This window comes from Silurus aristotelis (genome assembly GCF_946808225.1).
Source record: "Silurus aristotelis genome assembly, chromosome: 3".
Lineage (NCBI taxonomy): Eukaryota > Metazoa > Chordata > Actinopteri > Siluriformes > Siluridae > Silurus > Silurus aristotelis.
Genome location: NC_139576.1, coordinates 19,210,525 through 19,222,641, shown reverse-complemented (window position 1 = coordinate 19,222,641; position 12,117 = coordinate 19,210,525). Strand labels below are relative to the sequence as shown.

Genomic DNA, 12,117 nt, shown 5'->3' with positions numbered 1-12,117 from the left:
TATTTTCAGTACAATAAGATAGACCCTATATGCATATTAAAAGGAACCCAAGATCATGATTTTGTTTAACTGCAGAAAATGAATAAAATGCAAACATCAGTCCCAGCCCTAACCTTGTAGGTTTTAGTACAAACTGGGACATTCAAATGTGAGCTGGATTCCATGTTGGTTAAGCAAGCAATGCTTATAAATGCTAAATATACATACACAGCTTTGCAAGTTGTACATGTATGTGAATGTGTGTGTGTGTGCATGGAGCCATGTGATGGCCTGGTGGCCAATCCAAGGCTGCTGCTTCTAATCCTGGGTGTATTCCTGTTTCTTGCCCATTGTTTCTGGGATAGGGTCCAGATCCACCGCAGTTGCTGAAGCCGAAGGAATGACTAAACAACGTATGCGGGTGAACTTGTGGTTTCTTCTCAGTCAGTTTTCACAAATCTCACTCATTTAATTAAAACCAAATTGTTGTAACGAATAAAGTTAATAAAGAAAGCCAACTGGTTATGACAAGAATAATTAGTGTGATTACTTCTTCAAGCTGTTATAAATGCCATGGATTACAATGCTAATATTGTTGCAACCTCGGTTCGAAAGATGTTGGGATACTGTGTAACATAACAAAATCAGAATGCAAAGATTTGCAAATCTCATAAACCCATATTTTATTGACAATAAACATAGAAAATGTATCAAACTAAGAAAGTTGTACAATTCCAAGGAAAATATAATGTACCTTTGTGTGTAATGTAAGAGTTGGGACAGAGCAATAACATTCTGGAAAATTGAGTGTTACTAAAAGAAACAGCTGGAGGAACATTTCACCAGTGCTGGGGAACCATTTCACCAGCTGGAGCAATAGTTCACCACTCTGCAAAAAACTGCATTTACAAATCATAGAACAATTTCAGAATAATGTTCCTTGACATACAATTGCACATACTTTCACTATCCCATCAAATATTAAGAATCTGAAAGAAGTATAAGAATCTGGAGAAATCTCTGTGCATAAGTGATGAGGGCAAAAAGCATTGTTGCATGCCTGTGATTCTGTAATGAAAATCACTGCATAGGCTCAGAAAAACCTCCCAAAAATCATTTACTGTGAACACAGTTTGCCGTTTTATCCATAAATGCAGGTTAAGGCTCCATCATACAAAGAAGAAGCCATGTGTAAACATGATCCAGAAATGCCACCGTTTCTCTTTGCCAAAGCTAATTTAAAATGGACTTAGGCAAAGTGGAAAACTGTTCTGTGGTCAGACAAATCAAAATGTGAAATTCCTTATAGAGGTCACATCCTCCCGATTAAAGAGGAGCGGGACCATTCCGGACGGATGTCAGCTCAAAAACCTGCCTCTCTGATGGTATGGAGGTGCATTAGTTGTGAAGCAACATGTGGTTTCATTAGACATCTTTTTCAGAAAATGGCTATTGTAAATAAAATATTTGTTTGAGATTTGTAAATCAATGCATTGTGGTTTTTAATTGACATTTTACACAGAATCAGAACTTTTTTGAATTGGGGTTGTAAACTAATGCACTCCTTCTTTAGAATCTGCATTCTTATATCTGTATGAACATTCCTATGCGCCATAAACATCACTTGCTCATCAAAGGTGGATATGATTATATAATACCTATTAATGGAGAGCTGCTTGCTGGCTATAAGGGCAGATATGCATTAGTATACTAGGCAGCCCTTAATGTAAAGATGAAACAAGCACTTCTGAAAGAACAGAGAGCCATAATAAGATCAAGGAGCACTTCTTGAGTTGAGATCAATACACTCTACAAGTGAATGGAAGGAAGAAATTGTCTTCATGAAAAAAAAATAAAAAACTGAAATTTACCAACATTTTCTTAAATATAAAAGGAAGATTTTCTCACAAAATCACTGGTAGCTAAACAGAGTAAACTTTGCCAAACAGGGCTAAGAGTGAGAGAAATGAAAATTTCCAATAGATGTGAAGCAGAAAGAACAGTTTATTGTACCCAGAACAGATTATAAACTAAAAGGTATACAATATGATGAAAGAAGGTGAAGCATACACATGCAGACTCTCCCTTCTGGTGACAAGGCATGATCACTTAAACCGCTCATTCAGTGAGAAAGCCTAATACATATAGATCAGTTTTCATACCAAAGCATAATTCCCTTTAACTGTATTTCCTCAAACAGTCTTCAATTGTACCAAAATCATTAAAAAAATTTGAATGAATCCAATTTCATGTGTGTTGAGAACCTGGGATAAGCAATAACACAGTTTGGCTCTTTATGTCGGAGGACTCTTATGGAAACCATTGCTCAAAACCATCACAAAGGGAGTCCATTGAGCCCTGATCTGCAGTGAAAGCAGCACAAGCATCCCCAATTTTAAACATGTTTTAGGCAGTACTATACAGCTGATACACTAAAATCAAAACAATGCAGACGTTGCAAAAATATATATTTATATAAGTTCATCTTTCTCGGAAAAAAAAAAAGCAGAGAAATTAATTTCATCTTTGTCCAGCATTAAGCGATATGTTAGTGGACAATTGTCAGTTGACTACCATGCAAAAAGAAAGCAGTGGTCTTTCATCAACTTCATATTGGCAGTGAAAAGGAGTCCAGGAGGTGTTCTTTTCACCTTTTTTGCATGCAATGTCCTGGCTGTCCTGCCATCTTGGTGCATTTTAAAACTTGTAGAGTGCCAAAGAAAAATAAGCCAAAGATAATACAAAACAGGATAAAAACATTGACCCTTAAATACATTTTAAGTAGTCAGAGGCTGTAACTCTCTTGAAGAAAGTTTGTCTAGTGCATTACTTTTTGAACATTAAATTCTTGTTTTAAATAATGTACCAATTTTTTAAGGAAGTGTCAAATGCATATGAAACGTGTTTAACAACGGGTTAACAGTCACTGTAATCTGACCGAATGTCTTAGAGTATCTCTCTTTCAACGTCATTATAGAGCAATATCCTTTGAATAATCCAGTGGGAGAGAGCAAACTAAAGATACAAAAACCCCACAACACTTACAATGACTAAAAACAAGCAATTTAACAATTTAAAAAAAAGGACATATTGTGTAGAAATTCCATGACTGAAGCGGTCCTGCATGTAGTTAAACCAAAGTATTGTATAAAAGCCAGCTTTCTAAACAAGTCTAACCAAAACTAACGAAATAACCGGGACTTTTTCATTTGCAAAATAAAGCCCTTTTTACTGCTAATAGATGTCTACATGATTTTGAGGTAACACAAATCTATTAGTACCCAAATAGGCAGCTATTAAATAGTGCTGTGTTTTGATATACATATATATATATATATATATATATTTTTATTTTTTTATTTCAGGGCACCTCTTAATATTTTGTCTTTTTTTTTATTTTTTTAAAAACAGATTGTCAAAATTGCTACAATTCTTTCAGTCTGCACAGAGACCCAACAGTCCTTCAGCACACTGATTTTAAATTTTTCTGCAGCATCAAGACACAAAGTAGCAAGTAACCACAAAGTAGGTTAAGCTGCAGAAGTCCAGATATGCCTCACTTCCCAGACACTTTCTCATGGGCCAACGCCAGAGATTTGATGGTTTGCAGACCTCTCCGTTAATTTAATGCAACTTTTGGGGGAGGGCTAATCTGTAAATGGACAACAGGGCAGAAGTAGAGGCAGCAGGGACAGACATGCTCCAGTCTGCTCAACAGTTCAGGGTGTGGGTTAGGGACGAGAGTCAGTACACATAGCCATCCGGAAAAGGCATTCCAGTGACGCACTGCTCTCCTCCATCTACCAGATAAGAACCTCCTTCATCATAGTGAGTGATGGGTAATGTCTCATCCTCCACTACAGGCAAGCCATCAGGATCAGCCTTAATGTTTGGCCTCTGGTTGTCTGGAAAGGCCATAGAGAAGAGGGCCTCGGGGTCACACACAAATTTGTAGACATACCTTTCACCAGCAACCTGAGGAGGGAAAAAAAAAAAAAAAAAAAAAAAAAAAAAAAGTGAAATTACTAAAATGCAAATGAAAGAACGTACTGTACTGCATATTATAATTGTGAGCTAAGCATCATGTTAGATAAATGTGAGCTTGTCTTTACCTTCTGCATGATGCCTTTCTCATAGTAGTAGCGCAGAGAGCGACTCAGCTTGTCATAATTCATGGCTGGTCGGTTTTTCTGAATGCCCCAACGTCGAGCCACCTAGTGTGCAAGTTGTACATTATTTAAAAATTATATCAGGACTGCACGTAAAAAAAAAAAGTAAGATAGTGTACTTTATACAATATATAATTTGTATACAGGTCTGACCTCTTCCGGCTCAATAAGCTTAAACTCCATGCCACGCCCTGTCCAAGCAATGAAGTGACCGTTGGCAGGGTCATCAAGAAGTGTGACAAGAAACTGCCAGAGCTGAAGAGATCCACGACGTTGGTAGGGTAGGCCTTCACGAAATACAGAAGGCTCCTGCTTGACTTTCCCTGTTTAGAAAATAATACTGATGAAAACCTACCAACATTCTCAAGTTGAAAATAAATGTCTAATTTATATATCTTGTATACTCGTGTGCATGATTTTAATTAGGGGGTCTTACCTTCAAGTCGTTCTGGAACTACACATGTGTCATCATAATACAAGTGCTGATCTCTGTCAAAAGAAAAACCTGCAAGAAAAAGGAACAAGGTGAGTAAATGCAGGGAAAAGCTGTGTTTGGTCACTAATTTTATATATATATATATATATATATATATATATATATATATATATATATATATATATATATATATATATATATATATATATATATATATATATATAAAAATTACACACATACATACATACACTGTAATGACGCATTACAGTCAGAATTTATTGAGAAATGAAAATAAAAACTGAACAAGTAATTTAGAGAAACAAGAACAAAATACCGGAACTGAAACAAATGATCTTTTAAAACAGTAATTTTATCAAAGTTATTACGTACTTTCTTGGCTTTGGTAAAAGTTTGCTCCTCTCCCAAATGAAGACCGGCAGTTAGGCACTTCTGAAAATCAAGTAAAGAAACAATTAAATAAAAATAAAAAAAATAGAATAGAATATTTCACCATTAATGCACTGAAAATGTCCATGACAAAGGCAATATATTTGCATAAATCTGTCTTAATGCTTACAAAACAACAACAGATGTATTGCTAGTATCCTTTTTCTAATTTCTGATGTAAAATAAATTACTCTTAGTCAACCACAATATAAGGTCCTACACACTTATATAGACTGTAGATTAAGATCAACATTACTGAGCAACATGTGTAAGGAAATCAAACAGTAATGTTCCTCTGTTAGACATCATTACTTTAAATTGGTTACATTTGGTGATGGTAAAATCGAGGAACAGTGTTATTGTGTTAGAATAATGCACAACTATTCAACTATAGAAAATCAAAGCTGTATAAATGTCTTTAATTCACCACTCTTGTTCCAGTTAGAGAGGGTTGTAATTTACTTTTTATAAACCTCACTAGGTCAGTTTTCTGCCTTTAAATCAACTACATGGGTGAGGCCTATTATTCAAAGAAAAATTCTGCAAGGGCAAAGAATATCGCCACGTCAGACTGTCTATTCTCTGAAAGTTAGTGTGTGACTATTTGCATGGATCTGTGAGTTTTAGCAGAGCCTGGTGAGGCAGGGACAAGCGCACACACAAGATTCCACAACCTGAGCACCATTTCTTTGCACCAACGTTGGCCATTTCTGATGAGGTTTTGACAAGCTCATTGTTCCTTTTAAAATGTAATAATTTATTAATATTTACCAGAATCAAAACCAAAGTCTCTTGGCTCTTGCTTAATGGCCATTGGGTGGAAGGCAGCCTGGGGTGGGCCCATGTTGGGAACACCCTGCTCAGTGTAGCGAGGATCCAACAGCTCCTGTTTAAAACCCTGAGGACGTACAGGAACCACTGGCTCTGACATTTGCCGATGATACGGCGGCCGGCCATCTCTAGGTGAAGTGCTTGATGCCTGGGGAATGTAGCTTGGCTTTGCATGGGCCTCAGAACGTAGAAATGGCAAACAAGGTTCTGAGAGCTGGCGCTGAAACCTAGTGACAAAAGTAATTAAACAAATGTTTAAATGACCTAAAGTATATACCAACACATCTAGTTCAATGTATTTGCTAGTACTGTTATAGAGTGTGTGAAATGAGAAAATTCAATCTGATTAAACCTAAGGGAGAGCTATTTTAAAGAAGCTCTTCGCAGACATTCTGGTCTGTTGCTTACGAAGGAGTTCCAACCTCCATATTACTAACTGCCAATGACATGCCACAAATTCCTCGGCATGCTCCCAGAAATCATACTGCAGCTGGCAGGGTGCACAGCCAGCCTCTCTATTCCCACGGGGGTCAAATTAAAACAGCTCTCCTACAGGCAAGCAGTAATGCAACCACAGCACCATATCATCTGAATTATAACACCACAGCAGTTCTTTCCTGGGAAATTCATGTAAGTGAACTTTGGCTACCATATATACCTATATACCTATATATCATGATGTCTTTTACAGTACGTGCTACAGAGCATACACCGAAAAGAAACCTTTCCACTAAAAGAATTAAAAAATCGGAGACTGACTTAATTGAAATGAACACTATTTCTTCTTCAGACATGCAAAAAATAATTAGCAGCTAGGAATAAAAAAAAATAAATAAATATATATATATTATATATAAATATAAATTATATATATATATATATATATATATATATATATATATATATATATATATATATATATATATATATATATATATATATATATATATATATATATATATATATATATATATATATATATTAGTATGGTCCTGATATTTTATTTGTGGACCTGACTCTAGGTAACTACAGTAAACAACAGACACTCACCTGTGCTCGTTGTTAAAGGGGGCATTGTGGTTTTGAGGTGGACATGGCACTGCGAAAGGTGGAGTCTGGTTATGTAGAGGGAGGGCCCTCTGACTAAGGGCCGAGTTGGTAACAGCAGTCTGTCCGTGCAGGGAGTGTTGCCTTAATGTAGAATTATGGACAAGAGGAGGCGTCTGTTCATGCATGGGGTGAGTGGTGGTAGAACTGCATGGTGACACAGGCGTTGAAGGAGGAGTCAATGGCTTGAACCCAGTGGAGGTTTTCCTTTCATAGGCACTGCAAGGTCCAAGAAAGAAAACAGTGTCACATAAGGTTGCAGGTTGTCACTGCATGCCATTAATGGCACAGTGATGATACAAAGACAAAACTAAACAAGAAAAGAAAGTTTGAATGTAAACAAAGATTTTGGAAAGCTCCTTTACAGTAAATCTATAAGTAGTTGCTTGATAGTGATAAACTAATAACATGGTTTGCATACTTTCAATAATTCTTCTTTGTATAAGTCTTGTTTAAAAAAAAAGGAACCCTGTTTGACATTAAATCAAACTTTTTCACAGGTGGTTGAGTTAAATGTAGAGAAATGGCATCCTTGTCTGATAATGGTGAGATATTGAAATGCTAAAAGCTAATGCATTATTTACCCTAATAAGAATAATAATGAAATAAGTATTAAGATTTAACAAATCTAAAATGTAAATGTGCAAAATTTAAGCTTCAAGAATTAGTATAAATAAGATGAGTACATAAATAAAGAGTAAAATTCTGATTCAATTTATTTAATATAAAATCATGTAATGGAAAGTGCAGTAATCATCATGTCAGCTTAGGGAGAAATTTGCACTGAATGCTTACCTGTAGTTATAAAGGCACTTCTCTCCATACAGCATTGGACTCCTGTCTTCACTGCAGGGGGAGAGCTCTTTGGAAGGACTCAGCTCCCGTTTGATCTTGGTTGGAGGAGGGCCATGAAATGTCACTGAAAAACACAATGAGGTGGAAGTATATAATACAGTGCATCTAATTGATCACATCAATGGCAGTATAGTACTGATCTTCTGCAGAAGCGTTCTACTCAACACCATTAATTGGCTGACTGCTAGGGTATAAAAGATACATCCTTCGGTCATCAGTACTGTGGCTTTGCAAAACATGAACAATCAAAGTGCTCCCTTTTGATTTCCATCACGGGCAAATCGATACTCATGAATCACAGTAGCTGTAATTCAATGATTGGGAATGATTTTCCTCCCCACACTGTAACCATTAGCCGCTGGATCTCTGCATCAGCTCCCATATCCGGCGCCACATAATGGCCAACGAAACTGGATCCCTGGGCACAGCGCAACACTAGCAAGATAAATCAAGTTGACTATACTGAGCTTAGGAAATCACATAGCAGGCATGTGAACACTCAAAACGCATGCTGAAAGCTACAGTGCATTGCACTATGATTAACATTAGACACTCCCTTAAATGAAACCCAATGGCAGATGGATTTTCCCTCCCTTCTCTTAATGCAGGCTACAGTAATGCACGAGATGTCCTACAAATAACCAGAAGAACCACACAGCTCTGCAAAAGAGGAACCTGTAGAGACAAATGGACCAGTGCCAAGTACCCAAAGCCTATTCCAAGATGACCATCATACACACGTGAAACATTTCACACTGCACTGAATGGCCACAGCCAAGAGATTGTCTACACACCCACAGAGTGCCTCTCTATGTAAATAATAATTGAAAGAAAGAAAGAAAAAAAATATATATATGTGCTGTACTATATCTGTCTTCACTTTACTGGATAAGCAAACAAGACTGAAAAATGAGGTCTGGGAAAAAAAACATTACACCCTGGATCCCAGTTTCAGCATCAGACCAAAACACAAATAAACTATTACAAGTCAAACAAGAGAAATGGGAAGTTATAAAATGCATCGCTGAATATTACACAAGCATTTAACTGGGCTGCAATGCAGCGGCCAGGTCCTAACAGATCCCATATTGAAAGCTGAAATGGTGTCAAGAAGGGTGCTGGTAAGAACACCTTTACTCCGTTTCAGCAGGTCTGGGTATAGGCACTCCCACCCTCTGGAATTCAGACCATTCAAGACAAAGCTGAATGCATGAAAGCATGAAATCATTATGAGCTTCTTTCTTGCAATGCCTGAGAAAAAGTAGGTACTAAATACTACTACTAATTATTATTATAAAAAATTTAAATTAAAAAAATTTAAAGAATTAAATCTATTGTTTAGAATCTCAAAAGGGTTCCATGGGAACCAAACCAGCAAAATCAGTTATCAGGATATCTACTGAGAATTTTCAACGCAAACAAAACTCACCAAGACTGCCTAAGTACTCAACACCTTTTTCTGTTTATAATGAGCCCTTTATCCTCTCAAATGACTTGACCAGAAATGAGAAAATTGGAACAAGAAATGAATAATGAATATCTTCCCTAGTGGTCCTTGAGTTTTCTGGACTTCATCCAGTATACATGACAATTGAGTATAAATATCAAATCTCAGGTACTCACAGCTGTCCGGCTGAAAGTCTGGAACAAACTGTTCATCATCAGGCACCTGGGCTGTGGAGACAATATGAGAGAGGTTGATGTTAAAAAAAAAAAAAGAATGAATACACAAATCTCACTAAATAGTACTGTGTGCACTAGAGCAAGCACTGGCATTAGAACCAGCTGTCTCACTGTAAAGTTTGAATAATGCAAAACACAACAAGCCTGCCACTATAACCAAGCAGCATTGGGCAAAAAAATGACAACAAAAGAAAGCATTTATTGTGCTCCCATGAATACATTGTTGAAAGACAAACCCCATAATTTGCACAATGGAACGGAAAAAAAAGTTTTTCAATAAATGTTCAATTAGCTCTTAAGTACAGCTGGGTGTAATTGTTTTTTTTAGTAATATGCAAAGACAAAAGTAAATAAATAAATCTGTGAAAATAGAAAACAAGAAAAGGATCATCACCCTCTGCAATCCAGATTTCCTGTAGCTGACTGAGATCCTGGAAGAGTTCTGCAATAGACACACAGGGAACACAGTCTGAATAAATCATACTGCTAAAACTCTTCAAGAAACCTAAAAAAAGGAATAAAAGCTATTTATCCCAGACACTAAAATGCTATTTGTTACTCCACATAAATAATAATAATAAAAAAAAAACAACACTTAAAATAACAAAAATGTAAGTGTTATAGTACCTTCTGTGTCCTGAGCAAGTTCGGTGTCTACAAACTTTCTTTTCCTCTCATTGATGGTTCTGTTGTATGGCTCCTCCACTTGGGATGATTTCTGCTTTAGAGCAGACGGGTTATTGTAATGAAAATCCATATGAAAAAAGCTCTCAGTGCATGTGACTACCAGTGGAGGAAAAAAAATGACTCACATTTGATGGGACCATTAATGGTACTTGCTGGTCGTAAAATCTGTCCATGATACCTGGGTCTTTACAAATCCCAGCAATGGGTCTTCGCTCAAAAGCGATGAGGACAGAATTCTTTCAGATTTCTCTTTCCTCTAGAGAAAGAACAGATTTACAGGTCAGAGAGCCACTCATTGCACACAATCACAACACTTTATTGTCCCGTACACACTCTGAAAGAATCTTGATCTGATATCTTCTCCTATTTCTGTTGTTCATTACAACATGGGAGTGTGTTGAGAGCACGGTGTATGTGCTGCACCATGTAAACACACCCTGAGTACCTTACCCTTATATAATCAAAAAAATAAAAAAATTTCTTCCCATCTGTGCTCAAGATTATAAACGATCACAAAATCACAAGCTTGGGAATATTATTTTGCATACCAAATGCATGATTATGTTTTGCCAGTGCATATAATGTATTGCATTTGTTATTGTGCCAAAAGAAAAGCAATTCCATCATCTAGCCTAGAGGGATCCAGAGCACAGCAAAACACAATATTGGAGTTTTATTCTCGGGCGCATATTAACATGATAATTTAACTAACCATAAAGGTGAAAAAAAAGCGCAAAGTCGTTTTGTGAGCTGCAAAAAAATAGGGATTTAATAATAAAAAACTAACAAAAAAACACGAACGTCTGAGAGGTAAAACACTGACTTTGGGAGGGAGAGGAGAGAGAGAGAAGGGAGAGAGGGAAGAGAGAGAGAGAGAGAGAGAGAGAGAGAGAAGGGAGAGAGGGACGAGAGAGAGGAGAAGTGCGCATGACGCATGTTCAGTTGGCTGATTCGCAGAAAGTTCAGAGTAAAAACTGTACACTTTAATGAGGCATGTCCGCGTTTCCATTACCCGCATCATTAAATCAGCAACAGCGTGTTCAAAACACGGCGTTTACAAAACGATGGGTTTCCACCGAGTTCAAGGCAACAAAAATATCTACAATTAAATATATTTATTGAGTTGACTATTTCTCTTAATTATTTTTTATTTGAAATCTTTGAAGGGGAAAAAGGAAAAAAAACTTAAAAACATCTGATTTTAAGAAGAAAAAAACCCACCCACACTAAATCCTAAATAATAATAATAATCATCATCATCATCATCATCCAGCATGACAGTAAGAGGAATCTCTCTCCGCCGAGGTGAGCAGCCCTCGCGTGGCCCCCTTGTTTTTCTCAATGAAATGAAACCCGATCTGTGTGAGGAATAAACCGAGCCCTCCATTCACAAAGCCATAAACAAGTTCACGAGGAACACCGAGCTCAATACCTCCCATGCATCAATAATATAAAACACAGCCCTTAGAAAACTTCATGCAAAAAAACATGGTTGCCAAAGTAAGCCCTGTGTAAGATAAAATGGCGTTGCGCTTTTTTTTCCCCTTCAACGCGAAATAGCTGCTGGATTCGCAGTTTAGGGTCGAAGATAAACTTAAGCAATGTTGAAAACCGCTTCCATAACACATCTTTCATCTGCAAAAGCATAATGGACTTTCTTCTCACCGAGTAGAAAATACCGTTTGTTTTGTTGTCCTGAAAACCCGCTAAAGACTGTAAATCCGCGAGAATGAAACACTGGCGTGTGTTCCGCTCAGTCTGTAGATGCGCTCTGCTCCCGACACAAAACTTGAATGGGATTTTGTAAATGGACTGCTCTGGTTTCCCCTTGGGTTCCCTGAACAAAAGTGTCTGATTTCCATTGGCTACGTTTCCTGTCAGTCAAGTCAACAACCAATAGTCGTTGAAAGGTAATGAATTATT

At 37.0% G+C, this 12,117-nt stretch overlaps 1 protein-coding gene across 4 annotated transcripts; it reads right to left on the bottom strand.

Moving 5' to 3' along the window:
- Window positions 1-1,965: 1,965 nt before the first annotated feature.
- etv5a (ETS variant transcription factor 5a) lies at window positions 1,966-12,003 on the bottom strand. Of its 4 annotated transcripts, none has more exons than XM_083538147.1 (13): window positions 11,860-12,003; window positions 10,320-10,443; window positions 10,135-10,225; window positions 9,902-9,949; window positions 9,448-9,498; window positions 7,765-7,888; window positions 6,913-7,188; window positions 5,803-6,089; window positions 4,975-5,034; window positions 4,585-4,653; window positions 4,302-4,471; window positions 4,092-4,193; window positions 1,966-3,954 (listed from the first exon to the last, which is right to left on the bottom strand). In XM_083538147.1, the coding sequence occupies exons 2-13, from the start codon at window positions 10,365-10,367 to the stop codon at window positions 3,724-3,726; spliced, it is 1,557 nt and encodes a 518-aa protein (XP_083394273.1). In that variant the 5' UTR covers window positions 10,368-10,443; window positions 11,860-12,003; the 3' UTR covers window positions 1,966-3,723. The 4 variants fall into 4 exon arrangements, with proteins under 4 accessions (XP_083394273.1, XP_083394270.1, XP_083394272.1 ...); XM_083538144.1 differs by having other exon boundaries at window positions 10,135-10,228; window positions 10,320-10,450; window positions 11,860-11,993; XM_083538146.1 differs by having other exon boundaries at window positions 10,320-10,450; window positions 11,860-11,993.
- Between the last annotated feature and the right edge of the window lie 114 nt (window positions 12,004-12,117).

Bases quoted from the DNA above. Each gene is read 5' to 3' on its own strand.
- etv5a (XM_083538144.1), bottom strand. From the start codon at position 10,367: ATGGACAGATTTTACGACCAGCAAGTACCATTAATGGTCCCATCAAAT. The intron at 7,189-7,764 runs GTAAGCATTCAG...TGGACCTTGCAG, and splicing joins AAGTGCCTTTATAACTACAG to TGCCTATGAAAGGAAAACCT. The intron at 6,090-6,912 runs GTGAGTGTCTGT...TTTTGTCACTAG, and splicing joins CCCTTTAACAACGAGCACAG to GTTTCAGCGCCAGCTCTCAG.